Source organism: Tachypleus tridentatus, chromosome 2 (genome assembly GCF_004210375.1).
Source record: "Tachypleus tridentatus isolate NWPU-2018 chromosome 2, ASM421037v1, whole genome shotgun sequence".
NCBI lineage: Eukaryota > Metazoa > Arthropoda > Merostomata > Xiphosura > Limulidae > Tachypleus > Tachypleus tridentatus.
The window spans coordinates 123,385,386-123,405,967 of record NC_134826.1 but is presented as its reverse complement, the minus strand read 5'-3'; the positions used below and the strand labels follow the sequence as shown (position 1 = coordinate 123,405,967).

The 20,582-nt window shown below is 31.2% G+C and overlaps 1 protein-coding gene across 5 annotated transcripts in view; it reads left to right on the top strand.

The window, feature by feature from the left end:
• Nubpl (NUBP iron-sulfur cluster assembly factor, mitochondrial) overlaps window positions 1-19,578 on the top strand; it is a 74,370-nt gene extending 54,792 nt beyond the window's left edge. For all 5 annotated transcript variants that reach the window (XM_076490716.1, XM_076490717.1, XM_076490715.1 and 2 more), the window contains 4 exons: window positions 1,199-1,292; window positions 5,008-5,214; window positions 13,317-13,399; window positions 19,396-19,578. In XM_076490716.1, the coding sequence (XP_076346831.1) occupies window positions 1,199-1,292; window positions 5,008-5,214; window positions 13,317-13,399; window positions 19,396-19,485 (474 nt within the window). In that variant the 3' untranslated portion in view covers window positions 19,486-19,578. The remainder of the gene's footprint in view (window positions 1-1,198; window positions 1,293-5,007; window positions 5,215-13,316; window positions 13,400-19,395) is intronic.
• Window positions 19,579-20,582: the final 1,004 nt, after the last annotated feature.

The following is a 20,582-nucleotide window of genomic DNA, read 5'->3' as shown; positions in this document are numbered from 1 at the left end:
TTGTAATGAGAAAATGCAAAAAAACGTTTTGTTTTAAGTTATAATAATTCTAGCTAATAATGCTGAGGACTATGAATTACTAAGCTAAGTTTATAATTCAGGATTTCTGTTAGATATGAATAAAACTTTACAATATCCATTGACAAGGAAAGTTCAAATTGTGGTAAACTTTTTTGAATGTGTTGTATTGGAATTAAATAAGTACAAGAGGGTTAATCACACAATATGAATATTGTGTTAAAACTAATAGAGTACCTATGGAAATGCTTTTTCCATTGTTGATTTTGCTCATTCTTATGACCATTATTACAAACTAATAAATTACAACATAGTTTTTATTGTAATATGTTTTTGCAAAGGATTAAAAAGTCAGTCTTAAACCAAGCAGTCTGACAAACTTTCACAGATCTTCCATCACATGTAAATGTAAGCTTCCAAGACAACATTTAACTAGATTTAGATATATGGTTGAAACCTGGTGAACTTTGATTTGTTGGCCTTCACCAACTTCAAATCCTTATTTATTATCTTGTTATTGATACCAAGAGATATGCTCACTTTCATCCCAATAGCTTTAGGGATCATAGTCCTCACTTTTATGGATGAGTGTTATTCCAGATTCAATTGGGATGTGGTACTGTGTCTTATCTTAAGTTCTTTGTGGTGCAATTCCTTCCTTTTCCACAAAGAACACTAAAGACTCCATCTTCAAAATGTTGTGACCTTTAATGTTATATCATTTAAAAACCTTACTCTATGAATATCCTTATTTGTATTAAAAAAACAACAAGAGAAATTTGTATATTATATTCATCTTATATACATCACTGACAGCCAGGAATTTGTCTTGAACCAAATGTGTAAGTACAAACTATCTTTCTCATGGCAATACTTAAATCTACAAAGTGTCCAAAAAGTCTGGAACCGTAGTCACTTCAACAGTGTTCACAGAATGTGTTTCGTATGCTCTCAGTTTAAATCAGAACCAATTTTGGATGAACAGCAGGATTAATCAACCTTCTAATATCATGACAGTGGCAATACCATGATCAATCATGTATTTAAAATTAAGAAAATCTGCAAATCATTTATGGTTCCAGACTTTTCAGACATGAACATGTACAGATTATTCTTGTAAAATACATTTAGCTTCTAAATTAATTATTTGTATATGACAACATTCATAACTTTTTCTTAGGTAGCCTGGGGACCACTTGATTATCTTGTAGTAGACATGCCTCCAGGTACAGGAGATACACAGCTATCCTTATCTCAAAATATCCCTATCACAGGTGAGCTTCTTTAGTAAGTCAGGATGATGTTTTGTTCCTTGAGGAAATCCTATTACTTGGTACAGAGACAGTTTTTTATTTTACAGTATTGTAACACACCACCTCATAGATAATTTAGTAGTCCAACTAAGGACCTCCTGTTCCACACACTAATTTTGCAATTTTGCAAACTACCTTTCTTGGTTAGTAAAGATGGCATTAACATTGTTGATTCATGACATCTGTTCTGCAGGAAAAGGACTTTTCATTTTGCTGAGAAAGTTACATATCTGTCTTTATTGTATAAAATTTGTATTTTGGTCAGTTTTGTTATAACATAGAATGCTAGTTCTGTATGCCTACTTAAGGAACTGCATTAATTAGTTGACATAGATAGTAATTGATTTTTTTATATTTTTGGTTGTTTCTGAATGTCAATGTCTGAAGATGAATTTATTTAAACCTAAAGTTAAAAGTGTTACAAAACTAGTCTTCTAGAGTTTCCAAATACAGTTTATGAAAGAAATCGTAAATAAGTGTGATGAGAAAATTATAACTGAAGTATGTCTAATATTGCATTATATTTGTTTGGCAATATTATTTTTATAATTCCTTTTCTGCTTATTGCATTTGTGTGTGTGAGTATCATAAAAGCATCACTGATGATGCAAATGTAATAATTTACAAGCTACATTAATAAATTATTGTAACTAATTGTGGTATGAAACCAAACTTCTTACATGATGGCCTTCCTCAGTTTGTTTTCCTCTCTATATGCACAATTTTTCTTTACCACTAACCTTGATGTTTCTAACTCCCCTAATGCCACTACACATTGTATAGCTGTGTTCTAGCATTCAAAAATTATCCACAAATTGAAATGTGACATACTCTGAAGTGCAGCTGACTTCATCTGTACTGTAAAACACTATCATCACTTTTAGTTTGATATTTAAGTGTACAGTTATGCTAAACTTTTTGCTAAGTGCTTTGTGTTATGTTTACTTCAGCTTATTGGTACTGTTTTGTGAACTTTTGTTTGTTGTAATTTTTTTTGTATTGTAACAAAAATTTTTTGGGCTAAGGTTTTTCTTCCACATGATGAATTCTCAATTTATTATCAATACAACAGCTTTTGATATGGATCTATTCACACTTGATACTACTGTGGCTTCAGGCTTCACATTTTCAGAGAAAGAGGTCTTGACCATGTTGCATTGTAAGATAGTCTTTCATGTGGTTTGCAACATCTACTGGGCCTCAGTTAGATCTCCTGTTTCCTAAGGAATCTCTTCCTGAAGATGAAAACTTGGACAGTCTTTTTCCACTTTCTGTTTTTGTTGTTCATTTCAGGTCTACCCATCTAGATCTCCCTCATCCTATCATCCTACTACTTCTTCGTGGACATGATCTCTCAGATTTACTACCTTTTGTCTCTTTCCTGTGTTTTTTATGATACCCCTTCCTCCCTTCTTCATTCTGGCTCAACATATTATTTGTTTTCCCTCCTCCCCTAATATTCAGGTCCATGCTGAACCGTTCCTCACACAACTATACGTGGGTGCCAGTGTGCTTTGGCCCACACATTCGATTAACTTACATAAGTTGGCATATTAAAAGCTAGAATTTATATTTCTGAATTTTCAGACCTTTGAATCGCTGATTCAGGCATGGGTCTCTAGTCCTGCTACTACTCTACATTTTTTCCTGGCCCAATTCTTTTGTCTTCATCTTACCATCACTATTATATTTTATCTCCATTTTGGTGTGTAAGTATGTCTTTCTCTGCTCTGCATTGGCATAATTATCTTTCTCAGCTTTATTTTACCACACGTGACTGATTTGTTGTTGGGATTTTCTTGACAAAGATACCCTTTTGTCACATTTTTATCTGCATGGATCTCATCTGTGAGATCTTCAATTGGCTCATTTTTATACCAGTCTGTTTTTGGAGATGTACTTTATTCTTCAGAGTCTCTGATGGAGGCTGTGTATCAACATTCCTCTTTCTCTCTTCCCTTTTTTCTTGTCTTTCCCAATCCATTTGATCTTCTACATCCCCTCTGCTACAAGTACTGCCTTTCAGCATTTCTTTTGTTAGTTACCAGATAAGTAATCCTCAAATTTTTTGTTGCCAGTATTATTGGTGACTATCCCTTTAGTTCCAGCACAATGGGGATGCATATAGCCATTTACTCATCTGTGGTGCCCTTTTACCACAGATTCTTGGGTCCTTAAGGCTCTAAGAGAAAAGTGTTTTTTTGTTTTTCTACTTTTCTTCTTTTATTTAGACTTCTTGTTTACTTCCCCCCTCTTTAGGATACATTTTCTTGCCATTGTCTCTAAGAAGAGGTTTAAAATCTCTTGAGGAAGGATGCTATAGAGCTGATGTTTCACCTTTCTCTGGATTTTACCTTGAAGTCTTTCCTTGCCCTCAGATAGCTACTCATTTCATTTCTATGGACGAACAAAGTTAACATCTCAGATGCTTAACTCTATTTATTTCTCCTACATCCAGACATTAACTTTGGTTTATTCACAATGGTCAGATGTTTCAATTCTGCAAAATCTGGTGTGGTATATGCTTCGTTCATCTTCTGTCATGTAGTTAGAGCCTTTTCTTGCCACATACACAGTCTGCAGTTTCTCCATTATATGGATAACTGTCTCTTTCCCCATAAGCATCTTGCAACCATACCCATTTCTTTCTTTGCTAGGAAGCTCATTTGGAATGAAATATCAAACTGGAGAAATTCCATTTCACCCCACCCAGTATCTTCTTCATCTGGGTTATTTTCCAACATTTATCTCAGCAGAACCTAGCCTTCTCCCTACATTTCATGGATAGGGAGCTCTTGGTATTCAAGGCTAAGACTTCTTCTCTTCCTGCAGGCAAGCTTCTTTCTCTCATTTGGAGACCCAGTCTTCCATGAAATCTATCAACCCTAGGAATTGTGCTCACATGTGTTACCTTCAATGAGTGCTGCATTAGTAGGATCTTGTTTGGAATCTCTTGGACTGCACGTTCCATTTTTGATAAAGGTCAGTCTTCCCTAGTGGCTTGACATGGACACCTTTGTTGGAGTTCCTCTACCTCCTCCTCATTCTGATTTTCATCTCTTTACAGATGCTTTTCTTATAGATGGGAATATATTGGAATTCTCTTGAGATAGACGGTCGCTGGTCAGAAGTCAAATCTTCCTAACACATCAACGTTTTGGCTTTTTTAGAGCATTGTATCATTTCCTTCCTGTAGTATGAGAGCACATAGTTATGATCCATTCTGACTGTTTGACATTTATCTCTTACATCATTCATCAAGGGAGCACCTGATCCCTTTCACTTTATTTTCAAACACTGGCTCTAATTTTCTATACCAAACTTCAACATGTCTGTCTTCTTGCTGGTCACATCCTGGGTGCTCTTAATCCTGTAGCAGGTCAACTTTCTTGTCCTGACAAGATCCTTCTGATGGAGTGGCCCCTTTCTCTTCACATGTTGTAGTGATTATACTCCCAACTAGGTACCCCCTTTTAGATTCATTTGTCATGTATCTAAATACCAAACTTCACCTCTTATGGTCTTCAGTAATTGGTTAGTATGCATTCTTTTTAGTAATTCCAAAATTATTTCACTTCATTGAGAATATAAAACAACTTATTTGACATTAGGTGATTCAGTGTATTTCATTATCAAATATGTACATTTAAAAAATGAATGAAATAATTTCTTATAGGTGCTATCATCGTGACAACCCCTCAAGACATAGCTTTACTAGATGCAGTTCGAGGGATAGACATGTTCCATAAGGTTGGTGTGCCTGTTCTGGGTATTATACAAAACATGAATGCCTTCTCCTGTCCAAAATGTGGGCACACCTCTTACATATTTGGTCAAGATGGTGCTCAATGGGTATCAAAACAGCTGGATGTTGAAATATTAGGTAAGTGGATTATGTCAAATCAAATCAGAAGTTATAGCAATACTTAGTATATGTTGCCTTATCATTATTTAAAACCTGGTTCAAGTAAAAAAGATGATAATATTGTTAAACATACATTATTTTTGTCAAGAGTAAAGTATATTTTGACCAATAAGAAGAGACATTTACATGTTTGTATACCCAATCCTCAGAGTAATTTTCTTGAAGTAAAGTTTTGTTCATGTTTAGCTTGTGATATTACACTTTATAGCTATTTAGACATTTTTTGTTACAAGAGAATGTAAAATTCTACACATTCTATACTAAACTTTAATTCATAAATGTTTTATTCATATTGGCTTATGAATTAAGCATATTTTTACACTATTTTATATGCATATATTTATGCATCTTGAGATGTTCATAATAGTATTATATTTTTTATGTTTCTGTTAAACTGGCCAAGTATTTAATTTTTGTTAGAGGAACAATTCTTTTAAGTGATATTCAAAATTTTAAATCTTTCCACCAATGAAATGCCTCCAGATGTTTTATTGACTTTTCTATCTGTTTTTCCTCTTGAGAAGGTGTTTTTTTTTTCTAGTTTCAGCCAACATAGTAGAAATGTTCAACACTGATCTTTACACTAGTTTTTGCAGCAGTAGTTCCATGGCTTATTATAATAGTAGCTTCTTCATTTTCTCTTATCACTAAGTATGGTAGTTTTTAATAGTAGCTGTTGTTATAAAACAAAATAGTAACCATAAAAATTGTCTTTTTAAACCACCTTTAAAACGTTTGAATAAAAATAAAGAAAAAAAAAACCTTTCCAAAAAGGAAGTAATTGTAGGGATATCTAATATCACTCATTCAACAACAATATACACAAGATACAGTGGGCCCTCCTCCAACATGGGGGATATGTTCCTTGAATGAGAAGTGTTGAGCACATTTATCTTCGAGGAACTCAGTACCTTATATGATTAATATAAGAAATAATGAAAAACAACCACATTAAATCTCTGATAAATGTTTATATATGAATTTTTTTGTAACACTCACCTATGAATGATGGTGAAGATTTTTTGTTGACGAGAAGAAGACTTGTGATGATGATTGTAATAGATTTGAAAGCTGAGAGGTTAGTTTAAGGCCATTGGATCGTCAGAAAATTTGGCTTCAAACTCCAATGAAGCAGGTGTAGAAATTGATGGGATGGGGTCATAAGGTTTTACATCAGCTGACTTGGGTTTCATAAAGTTGGTAATTTTCATCTGTTTATCCTTCCTCTACATGTTTTTTAAGATTTCTCTGTAAGGTGCTAGAACATCATTAAACTATCTTTTATACTTAATGCTTCTCTCCATTATGGGATCAATATCTTCAGCCATTTCTCCAAGCTCATCTGCCTTGCATAGGAAACCAGACACAGCCTTTGCTGTGAGAATGGGTTCAGCATGTTATGTTTCTACATTGTTTTTATCACTGTTGCTGGCAGCTATTGTTGCTTCAAGTTCTTCATCCATTGGTTTTTGGTAATAAGATTCATGCAACTCAACCACCTCTTTATTGTTCATATTATCAAACCCCTCACCTCCACCTTCTTTAGCAAGTGTCATAATATTGACAGTTTTTGTCTCAACTGTCGGAAAGCCATTGAAATCGTTCATAACTTCAGCCCAAAGGTGATGCCAACATGCATTTATGATAGACTCTTTCACCTTGTCTCATGACATTTTGGTGATATGCATACAGTTGTTAATATATTATAAGCTTTACAAAACTAGGTTAAGTGTTTGAAAACACTGGAGTCTATAACTTGGGTTGCATGTTGGTAGACATGTCTTGTACAGTAAGAATTTAATGTCTTTATTTCCCCTTGGTATGTCAATTGCAGGATGTGTGTGATAGTGGAAAGTAAAAATATTATTTCCACATTAGGATGGCTAAATTTCAGTGTGTCAAGGTCATGAACAGGAGCATTACCCAAAACTAGAAGAACCTTAAAGTTGAGATTCTTCTCTGCCAGGTATTCTTTAACCTCATACATAAAATGATTTTGCAAAATGTCATTGAATAGCATCTTAGTTACCTAAGCCATTTTATTTGCATCCCAAACAACAGGCAAATGTTGGTCATTCTTGCCCTTCAACCCCATGACACTGCTGCCATTCTAAACCCCTTCTGTTCATGTTACTGAGTTACATTGAAACTTTAATTAAATTATTTTAATATGAATGTGTTTTAATGAAATTACTATTATCAAATATGTTATAAATTAATGTTTTATATTATCTAAGTTTTATTCCTTCATTTCAAAAAGAAACATTTAAAACAGCAATTAAAACTAGTTTTTGCTGTCACGTGATATGCTCGTGGTTACAAGTCTAAACTTTACGAGCTATAATATGTGATACTGTGAGAAAATAATAAAGACTATTGGCACAGAAGGTCAAATAAAAGTTCCACCTCTCTTTCATTAGTGTCTGGAAAATTTCCAAGAATTTCTTAATGGGGTCAACCATGCCCATTTGCAGAGTCAAAGCTGTGTTGCCAAGTGACAGTTTTAAGTTTAATGACATGCTTATAACCAGTAGAATTGCAAATTTTACACAATTCAGTTACAGCCTGAAGAAACCTCTAACAGTGTATGGACTTATAACATGAGATAGTAAAGGAGCTTAGTTGATTGTTCTCTTGAGATATACGTAGTGCTTGACAAGTATTTCTCACTTTATATGTATTAGTTTGCTAAACAATTAGACTGCATTTAAGCTTTATGTTTATATTTTAATTAATTATGTATGATTTGTGTTTATAAATGCACATTTGAAAGTTTTATGATTTTATACATATAGTTTGAGGTAGTTTGACTTGTGGAAATGTCTAAGCAAGTTGACATCATTTGTATGTACAAGCATAAGTAAAAACATTTGTAGATGTCCTTTGTTACTGTACATTAGTTTCCTGAGCACTGCACTAACAGAGACCTGCATTTAAAGTCATCCTATGCATTCCTGCAAAAAAAGCAAAATGAGCCTATATTTAAAAGTCTTAGACCTGGATGCTACCTACTGCTCCTTGATAATGTACATCTTGTTGACCATCTTCTTATAAAAGAGCCTTGTCTCATCTGCACTAAACATCTGCAGCACTTATACCTTCAGTGAAGAGTACATATTCAGACAAACTATACACTTTCTCACATATAGCTACACTTTCAACAATATAGCTATTTTTGTTCATTAATCCACACATTCGATAATTCTCCTTTTTTTTTACATGAATGGATTCCTCCTTGGCAGTTGAAAAACTTTAGCATTTAGAGGGATGGAAACCTTAACACTTGCACGGAATTTCTCGTCTCTTAAATGTATGTACAGAAGACTTATTTATACCATATTCCTTGCCTGTGGATAACACACTCATTCCAGTTTGTGAATTTTCTCAACTAATGTCACAATTATGTGACATTTCTTTGCCTCATTAACACTTTAAGGTGCTTTATCTTTCAATTCCATACTGCTTTCTTAACAAAAAAAAAAAAGACTAAATAGTACTGAACTTAATCCAATCTCTAAGACACGTTGTAGGGATGGAGTGAGGCTTGGGAAGAGGAAGATTGTTTATTTCTATCCTCACAGGTATCCTTTAATGTGAACGTCACAAGGTTTCTGAAGTTTTAAACTACTTTTTGTTTATATTATACCAATTAGTTTAGCATAAAAACTTAGCTAATAATCCATTTTTAACAGTATATAAGTTTTAAGTTCTTAATTCTATAAGGCAATATAAGGCAATAAATTCTGAATTTTCACAAGTGTTGCAGGAAATTTTCTCCAGGTAACTTCTATATTTTATCCACCATACCCCAGTTATGATTGAATGAAATACAAGTTACTCTCTATAAAATCTTCACTGCTCAGTCAAACTATGAATTTTATAACTTTCAATTTTGTTTGGTTACAGAGCTATCAAATAGAAAATCAGACCCTTTTTGCCACACCCACCTATCACATTCTCTCTCAGGATTTGTTAATAGGTCTCTTTTACCTTTAATGATATATCACCTGTAACCAATAGAAAGTCAATGTTTGCCTCTATCAAATGACATATGTTGTGTTCTGAACAGATAGATGTTAGTTTCACTTATATAATACATGGTTTATTCCTGTGGGAATGTTAATGGCAGACTTGGACAAATTTGTAACAGCTCTTATCACATAATTAGGAAGCCATAAGAAATTTTAAAAGATAGAAGAAATTGTCACTTTTTGTATTTTATTAATCCATGTTTCATATAATGCAATACTTAATTATAAATAGATATTTATTGCAACGAGCTTAAAGTCACTTAGAATAAATGAATGTAGTTTCATATTACAATTTTAAATCATTCTAGAAAGACAAAAAGGGTAAGTTAGATTTACTTCAATTTTTTTATAGCTACAAGGTTGATCAAATTGGCCGATCCCATATAGAGACAGAATAGAGAAAATAACAGATAAAATACAAAGTGTAACTGAAAAAAAAAAGTTTGAAAGTTATTTAGGTTTAAGGGATTACACAAAAGAAATTTGAGATTTTTGAGATGAAGAAAAGTGTTTTTAATTTTAACATGAAAAATTACTTTGCCCTCAGACTATTCAAAACAAATACTTAGTATGTTTATAGACAAATCTTTATTTTAGTAGTTCAGCATGGCAATTTGAATTCCCATCACATCAAACTTGCTTGCCCTTTCACCAGTGAAGGCAATATAATGTTATGGTCAGACCTCTATTCATTGATAAAAGAGTAGCCCAAGAGTTGGTGGTGGGTGGTGCTGATGTGGTGCCTTCCCTCTAGTTTTAAACTGCTAAATTAAGGATAGTCAGTGCAGATAGCCCTGCTGTAACTTTGTGTGAAATTAAAGAAAAACAACTTTAATTTATTTTATTAAAAATGTTTCACTAAAAATTATTATTTTTTTATATGAAATACTTATAATGTTAACTGAAAAACTGCTAAGTTTCAAAAGACAATATACACTATGTTCAAAGTTAGAAGTACTAAATCTATAGTCTTTAAACAAGTACAAAAAGGAGAAGTGATCAGTCAAATTGACCACCTGTGTTGAGAGAGTTATGACAATCTAGAATGCATGTGTGTTTGTATGTTGGGAAAACTGTGCATAATCGGATTTTCTGTATCCAACAGATAATTTGTTGCTTTTATTTTTGCATGTATAAGTGAATCAGTGAACATACTTGATGCTGCTGGCTCATAAAAATAAAGCTGAAACAAAGAAGTAAAATGAAAAAAAAAAGTTTTAATTTCATAAAGACAAACAGAGATCAATATATATATATATATATATATATATATATATGTGTGTGTGTGTGTGTGTGTGTGTGTGTAACCTAGCTTGATACAGTAATCTAGAAATATTTAATGCTACAAAAACGTTAAACAAGAAAGTCACAACTATAAAAACTGAGCTACTTAAAATCTTAAAACTTTTATCCCAACTTTCACTAAGATTAAAATATTTACAGTGATCTGCCAAGGTAGGGATAAATATTTTTTAAATTTTAATTAACTTGGTTTTTGTAGTTTTGACCGTCTTGTTTCAATACTTTTTGTGACATCAAAATGTTCTGTAATACTATAGCTAGCTAGGTTATGTGTACATCAATTCCTACTTGTCTTTATACAACTAAAAAAAAATTATTATACTTGCTCCTATGATGTTGTCTTGTTGCAAAGATTTGATTATTATTTTGTTTTTCTGCAAACCTTTTCTGTTTTCAAATTACCAGAAAAGCAATGACTTTCATCCTAAATTTACTGTTAATTATCTTTTGAGTTATCACTTTGTATCTTTTATTAATTTTGCACTCTTACAAACTTAAAAATAATTTTATAGTTTATTAGGCATCATGAGAAAAAATTGTAGTCTGCTGATCTCGCTTCTTGCTTATATGTTACCATGTTCTAGTTTTCAGAATTTTTTAGTAATTTCAATTTACACTTTTGTAGATTATTTGTACACTGCACACTTCCTGAATAAAAAAATATAACTTTTTATTGTGTGGGAATGGATTCTGAATCGATGTTACCAATTATCTCATTGGCTACCTGTAGCAGGTGTACTTAACTAGGGAAACATAATAAAAGAAGTGATATTATACATATAAAGTGATCTTGGTAAATTATTTACATTTTAAATTAATTATGTTTAACTGCCTCTCTATTTTGCCACAGTTGGCATTGTTTTCAATACAAAACATTTAACGTAACATAATATTTGGGACATTATGGGACTGATTGGTCCATCTCAGCTGTTTCATGCTCTAAGCTAAATTAACTTGAAAAAACAACAACTTAAAGTCAGCCCTTATCATTCATATACTTATCACGCTTTTCTTAAACTCATTTAAATTTACTTCCTGTACAACGTCTGAAGGCAACCCATTCCAAAGGCCCTGTTAGACAAATAAAACTGTCTTAACTAAAGGTGACTTCTACCCTGCTAAAATTTATTTTTGTGTTCCCATTTGTCCTACCATCCTAACTGTTAAATAAAAAAAAATGATGCATCAATCCCATCAAAATCTTTTACAATATTAAGCACCTCAATGAGAATCCCCCTAACTCTTATTTTTCAAAGAAAAAACATTTTGAGAGATTTCAATCCCTCCATCCTAGGTACCATTCCAGTAACCCTTCTCTGAACTGCTTTAAATAATTAATTGTCTATTCTAAGGTAAGGAAGCTAAGACTGAACACAATATTCCAAATGTGGCCTAGCCAGTGACCTCTACAATGAAATTATAGCCTATTTGCCCTCCCACTAGCAACAGCACACTGCTTGGATGACGTTAGAAACTGATCATCTATTACACCAAGATCTTTTTCTTTCATGATATTTTTAAGCTTATTCCCAGTAAAGTTATACTTAGAATTCAAAATATGATAACCCACATGAATTATCTTGCATTTATTATAATTAATCCCCATTTGCCCAACTCAATAAACAATTTAAATACTTTTGTCAATCAACAGCATCCTATTCACAGCCAGCAACATCCAAGATATTAATATCTGCAAATTTAAGTAAGTTATTGGTCACTCTTTCATCTATGTCATTGATATAAATCAAAAAAAGAAAAGGCCCTAAGACTGACACCTGAGGTACCCTACTTGTAACATTAATCCAATTTGATTGAAATTCCCCCTCTGCTTTCTTCCATCCAGCCACTCTTCTGTCCAATTTGCAAACTTATCCCCCACAACTATAGATAATATTTTTTACAAACCTTTTATGTGACACTTGTCAAATGCTTTCTAAAAATCCAGATATGCAAAATCTTCACCATTTCCTTATCTACATAAGTAGTAATCTTTCTAAAGAATATTAAAATATTTGTTAAAGATTTTCCTTTAGTGAAATTATGTTGAGTATCCAGTAAAATTCTAAACTTTGTTAAATGCCTTTGCAAAGCTTTTCTCACAACTCTTGCAAGACTAATGGGTCAGTAATTACTGGACAGTTTTTATCACCACACTTGAAAAGAGAAGTTACATTTATTGTTCTTTAGTAGTGTTAATGGCATTTTTACTTTATACTGAGTTCTGTGTTTTGTATGTTTAATCTACACTTAACAGTTTCACAACTATGAATATGTAAAAACATTTTGAATTCATAAGTTAAAAAAGTGGAAATTAGTGTTGGTAGAGAAACATGGCATGATTAAGCAACATTTATTTATGCTTTTACAATTTACTTGGTTTATTTTCAATTATAACTTTTTCCTTCCAGTTTTGCTATGTTACAATACATGGTTCAAATGGTAAACAACTATATCTCATTTCGTATTTTTTTATTAACTGGCATTGGGAACCAGAGTTGACCATCAGTGCATAATGATAGTGATGTGCAGGAAATAATTAAATGAACTAACGTAATATTTTATCAATTCAATCTTATGCATATAATAAATTGTAATATAACATCATAAAATAGTTCTGTTTCAGTTATTGAATAATTTTATATTAAAAGGTATTATATATATCAAAACAGTTTGTTCCTTTGAACAATTGAAAACTACTCACAACGTGTTGTATATTTTATGTGCTAGGTGATGTACCTTTGGACATAACAATAAGAGAAACATCAGATAATGGAGAACCAATAGTTGTTTCTAAACCCAGTAGTCCACAAGTATGTTTTAATTCTGCTTTATTTCAGTATGTGATAAATTACTGTTTACATTATGTTTTTGAAATACTTAATACTGAAGTTTTATAATAACATTTTGTATTATATTTGGCTTTTGTGAAGTGTAAGTGTGAATAATTGTTATTTAATATGTATTAAAATGTTTAAGTTTTCAAGTTTGAGCTGTGTCAAATTTAACACCAGATTATGACATTTTGGTGTCAACTAAATGGATTTTATGATTGTGTGTATAATTTATAATTTCCTTGGTGACGTTTTGAGCAATTGCTCTTTTTAAAGTCTTTTAGTTAATAATAAGTAAGGAACATTTTAATAGGACCACAATAATTAAAGAATATAATAAAACTGAAGAAAAAACCTGGTAACTAACAAAATAAAATTACAAAAAATTATTAAACATAAAAAGTTTATAAAGTAAAGAAAGAAAGAAATTGTACATTTTTAAAGTTATTTTAAAATTTGATAAAAAGCTGAATCATTTGCTGATATCCAAAGGACTTAAACAACCCAATATGAAAATCATTTCTTTTACTATTATGGTTCTTTTATTGTTGCTGGAGGGAACATATTGTAAGGCAAGTACTTTAATCTTTTCCATACAGGTAGGAATCAAAGTGTGTATTATCATGTTTTGTAGACTTACATTTGACATTTTATGAGTGTATGTCTATAAGTTTGGAATGAAACTGTAGTTTTTACTTCAGATTTTGATATTATACATGATTTAATTTCTTAGTTTAAAAATAAAATATTTAAAAAAACATGCTAAGTTTTGATTTTGTATGTGGCACATTATATGTTGTCTTTTGCTTTTTCTCAGATTGTATTTTTGGCATCATAAAATGTAAAGTCTACAGTTTTAATATTTAGAAAGTCAAATTACCAAGATTAACAAGCTAAAATATATAATAACAACCTCCTACCTTTTCTGTTTGCTGAGATATTATACTTAGCAAATCCACAACAGTGGCTCTGCCCACCTCTACTTTTAAATCCCCTGCTGGGACAGTGGTAGATCTTCAGATTTATAGTGCTAAAATCAGGGATTCAATTCCCCTCAGTGGACACAGGAGATAACTCATTGTAGCTTTGCTATAAGAAGACGCACACACTCTACTTTAAAAAATACTTGTTTATAACCAGTCGAAAGCTCTCATTTTAAATTACATAATCTGTCAGTCTTCCTAAAGTAATTACATGAGTAAAGCCATTATAAATGTTAGAGAGTTTGGAGAGTGATAATAAATGTAATATGGTGATTATAAATGAAATTTTTTTAGGCCCAGATACAGCTAAGTGGAATTACTTGGTATCAGTATAGTAGCTTAGAATCCTTTATTTCAAAATGCTTATATAAAACATATAAAAATGTTTTTTTTATATTTTCATGTGTGAAATTTATTAGGCTTAACAAGTACAATGCATGAAGATGCAAAACTTTGTAATATCCTAAATAGTAAAGATCATTGTTTTTATGTACTGTTCTCTTTTTTAAGGGAAATTACCAGAACTCGTGAATTTATTTGTAAATAGTAGTAATATACTGGTGGCCCAAAATTAGCTTTCATATCTTAAAACTTAAAAATTAAGTAACTAAAGAAATACAACCATGCATTTTCAACACCTTGTAACCCAACTCAAACTGTTTTTATTGTCTTTTTTTTTTCACTCTAGTGAGTAGTGTAACCCCATAAAATAACCATGCAAGAAAAGGCTCAATTTGTCATTTGACTTACAGAAATTAAATCATTGATTGTGATGCAGCATAATTACAGATGCCAGTATAAGAGAGAAGTATGGGGGTATATTAAGGATATGATGTGTCACACACATATAACAGACATCATGGAGCTAAGGATCAGGATAACAGATACTTTTGTCACTGTAACTGTGGGTGTATTGCAGTGAATGTGGACTGAAGTTGAGTATCAGTTAGATGTGCTGAAAGCCTCTAAGGATGCACACATATAAATTTACTGACATGTTAACCAAAACCATTTGAGTTGGACTACATCATGTTCAAAACTGCACAATTATATTTCTGTAGTTAGTTACGTATCAAATTTTAAAATAAAAAAGATAATTTTAAACCATCCTGTTTACATAGTTAATGTATGGTAACTGAAATGTATTTTATAAAATGCTCATATACTAGTACCAAGACTAAGAGAAGTAAAATATTTGTGCTTTGTAAAGGCCAGTTTTATACTATTTAATATGGTAACATGAACTGCATATGTGCCACATCATTTCCATTTATGTGACAGGATTGCTAGTTAGACACAGTTCAAAGATCAATAAAATATAAAAATAAATAAATAAATATTTGCTGTTTTGAGATTTAAACTATTTAAAATAAACATTTGTTGTTTTCTGTTACAACATGCCATTCTAAAAATCAAAAAGAATAATTCAGATTTATTTTTCTAATTTTTATGGTAGTTACAAGGTTTGTCAAATCAATCAAGCTAGTATATAGTTAAGGCAGAGAAAATAACATAAAATATATAAAGTTTTTCTAAAACAGTTGTTATTTATTTAAGAGGTTATAGAGATCATGCAACTATAAGTTGACAGTTTTCACATGAAGAAAAGTATTTTTGATCTTAAAATCAAAATTAGTTTGCATGTTGAAGAGTCAAAATTCTGAAAGAAAAAACTTGCAAGCAAAAATGTAATTTGAAATATTGTGATATTTAAATGAAAAGCCTGATATTTTGTGTATGAAGGCCTTGTAATGTTTCATGATAATGATTAAAATTTTGTGAAGATACATTTATATTATCAAAAGACATGAGTATTCTTATGGTTGGTTACTTTGGAGGTTATGTGATAGATGCAATGTGCCTAGCCTCATAATCACAAACTTAAAGTACCCAAGGGAATGATAGCTTTGTTGAAGTGCCATGGTACAGGTTTAACTTGATTCTTAAGTAAGATGCTACGTAAATGTTCTTGTGTGCATTCAGTGGACATACTGCTTGCTTCTGCTATGTACCTTTCATCACAGTTGTTAGAAATAATATATTAAATTAAACATTAGATGTACAATTGAAATGGCTTTTAAAACAATATGCTGATTTAGGGCTTCTAAGAGATGTTCTGTGATTAGTGTAAGGGCAAGTGTTGCATCTGTTCCTCTGATGATTGTACATACCAACTTGAGTATCAGATGATAGTTGTGCATTGTTCAAAAGTTAAATTTGGAGAAGTAAATATTTTAATGTTAATGACTTGTTTATAAGAGGCTGAGAAGTTTGTTAGGGAAAACGTAACTTATGGTATTGTCCTGTGTTATGATGTGAAAGTTGTCCAACAACATAGATGTTACTTGTGTGTTGAATAGGTGAAACATAGGTAAAGAAGTGTGTTTATGATCATTGGAAGTAGGAATGTGCTGGTTGAAGAGGAGCTGGATGCACGTCATTGGAAGTTTTAAATTGTCTGTGGTGTTACAATCATTGATATGATTTAAAATAAGCAATATCTGAAAAGATTATTTTGGACATTTCTTTAGTATGTAGATTATCTTTAGTATGATGGAGAAGAGAGATATGGTAGCCACATTTTGAAAAAATGTGGAACATGTTGACAGATGTGCTATTATAATTTTGGTTGTTACTGCAGAGTCTGTTTAGTGGGTGAGTTTTGATTTGGGAATATTTATCTTGATGGAACAGAAGATGATTAAAGTGAAAATGTAAATAGCTACATGTGTCCATCAGTTTGTAATGTCCAGATGCCACAAGATTGCTACCATCAGTCACAGAAATATTTCTCAAGAAATGAGATGGTTTAGTGGGAAGCAGAAGATGTGTATTATAGTGATAAGTGAAAGAATTTAATAAAATGTAAAAAAAAGTGCATGTAACTACATCAAAAACATCATCAATATGTCTACAATATAAGACAGGGAGGGCACCTGTGTAGTTATGAAATATACAATCTGTAAGTAGAAAGATATGATGAAATCAAGATACCTTAGATATTAATTAGTTCAGTAGGAAAGCTGTAGGTTAAAATTATGGGTCTACCAGGATGGTTGGGTTTATGTGTCTTAGGAAGAAGATACAATATAGAAAGCCCAGAGTATTTAATGATTAAATTCATGGTTTTTAATAAAGTCCATTATTTCTTGATCATTAGTTCTATTGTGACATGGATAGTCTGTTGATAATCACCAAAATGGTTGTTGTCATAGATAGCATAGGACAGTTAGTCTGATAGTTGTTGGTGATCTTTGTGAAGAAAGAAAGTTTGTTCTTCCAAACAATAATTTCTCCTCCTTTTGCAGCATGTTTTATTACAGTGTTACTAATGTAAAGCTTTTTTGTTTTTATTGAGCTTTCTAATGGTTGCTACAGTTGTAAAGTCCAAGTTATAAATTTTATTTTGACACTTCTACGTACTAACAGTAAATGTCTAAACTTTTTTTTGAGATAGTGCTGAGCTTAAACAATATTAGAAGTAACAATACCAACACCATAGACAATTTAAAACTTCCAATTATTCGTTCAACCTTATTTCAGCCAACACACTCCTAGTTCTAGTGGTTATAAACACATTCCCCTTATGTTTCGACCATTCAATAGACAAATAATACATATTGTTGTACAACTTTCACATCACAGCTTAAGATAGTACCATCTGTTACATGTAAACCTTGAATGTCTTAGAAACAAGACACGAAAATTAAAGATTTACTTGTCCATAGTCAGTTTCCAAACATCATACTACCATTGTGTGATACCTAAGTTGGTATCTATTATCAGAGGAACAGCTGCAACACTTACTCTCACATTGATCATTGAACATCTCTAAGAAGTCTTAAATCAGCATATTATTGGAATAGTCATTTCAACTGTACATCTTAATGTTTAATTTATAATATTATTTGTAATTACTGTGATGAAATCTACATAGAATAAAACTACCCTATGCTCATTGAATGCACATGGGAACACTTGTGTAGCTTCTTGATCAAACATAAGCCTGTGGTTTTGCACTTCAACAAAGCTGTTCATTCCTTGAGCACTTTCAAGAAATTGTCATATGACATATACTCCCAATACCAATCAAAGAGCTCAACTTGAAAAATAAATCATTTTCATATTTGGTTGTTTACGTCCTTTGTGTATTCACAAATGGTTCAGCTTTTCATACCATTAATTTATTACCTTAGAAATGTATGAGTAATTTCTTTCTTTGCTTTGTGTGTTTGATAATTTTTGTTACCTTGTTTTAATTATCATTTTTTTTTCAACTTGATTATATTATTTTTACTGTATTATTTAATCCTCATGATTCTATCTCACATTGTGTTCTTGTGTGTTGTTTCCTTTCAAAACATTCCTGCAATCATACTTTGTGATAACGAGAAAACCCACTTGTAGAGAAAATTATATATGTAAAAATGGCTGGTGTTGGTAGATAAAACACTATGCAGAGAAGCAAATAGTGCTTTCTCTACCCATACCAGCCATTTTTACATATATAATTTCTGTAATCTTCTTTAGCTAACAGGTTTGTTTTTGGCTCGAAAGAAAGAGTATTTGTTTGAAATATTGTAAAAGAAATAAATTATAATCATAGTTTGTTAAAGTGATTTATCTCCAAAAGTCTAACTTCTTTATTTTATCACCTTCACATTATTCTTCATATGTGTGTTTGTGTGAAGAAAAAAAACACTTCATTTAGTTGACACAAAAAACATAACAATCCTGTATTAAACCTTGTGAGAACTCAAACTGTGTTATAAAAAAAACTACTTAGCATTATAAAATAAAGTATAGGGAAAAGTCTGATTATATTATGTACTTTTACACAAAACTGTTTTCAGAAGTCTACCATATTGTCAAAGTTGTTGATAAAATGTGTTTATCATTGTAATCATATTAATGTTCAATGGTTTTAAAATATTTCTTAATTTTCCATTTCAAGTTGTGTACAAAATATACAACTTTTTTTTTTTTCAACAGGCTCATGTTTATCATTCTATTGCTGAAAAGGTTATTGCCAAGCTCCCATGTTTGGAAGATCCACTTACACGAACTAAAAGAGAATCATAAAGACAGAAATTTACTAATGTGTAAAGAAGTTTTAAAAGTGGTCCTATTGTAATAAAATACATAATTTTGCAATAAATTTGATTTATAGCCTGCATTGTATTTTATACACTGATTCTTGTTTGAAGTTTTTTTTTCCATTGGCTTAGTAAATTTGACCTTTAGTAAATATTTCATTATTTATATTAATAGAGTTTTTGTACTGAAGAAAAAAATAGCATGTGGCAAAAATTAATGTATATCAATCAAGTTTTGTTTCAAAATACAGTATTTAAACACATACATAAATACAAGAAATATACACATGATAGTTTTAAATAGTATATTTTCACTTCCTTCACAATTTACATATGACCCCCAGAGTAAATGAGAAAAATACCTTCATAATTTGTTATACAAATAGTTCAAATATAATGCATTTGCTTGAACAATAATTCCTAAATACAACACAGCAATTTATAAGCTATTTATAACAACATGAATTTAATCCCAGTTTATTGTACAATGTTTTTTTTTTACTGTGTATCAATTGACTTTATCAATATTTTCTGTGTAATTGTTAAGTGAAATATGCAAATTGCAAAAATACTCATAAATTAGTGGTATTTCAAATCATTTATTGCTACATCAGGAATTTCAGTACCATAAATGACACTTAGGTTACTATTATGCAAAAAATAGTCTCAAAGTTGTTCTTAAGCTGAAAATCATTGTAGACCTGGTTTCAGTCATAACCATAAAGCTAGGCCTATCTCATTTATTTGTTGTTGGAGTGAAATAACAAAAACATTAATGATTGACTACACAATAACTTTTAAACAAAGTTTAATATGATTAATCGATATGTCTTTTTATAGACTGTCAGTACCCTTGCAATTATAAATTATTTTGTTGAAAAGGCCTTCAAGTGTGGTAGATGCAGTTAAGGAAGTTTAATTTGAAGTAGCAGAATTATTTTAAATTTATTAATTGCTTAGTTAGAAAGTCTTAAGTTTTGGTACTTTTGAGCCATTCTATTCTAGTGCCTGATATATTTTTTGTGTTATAAATGAGTGTGTGAAAGCCTAAAATAATAATAGCCTAAAAACCACTCTGTAATG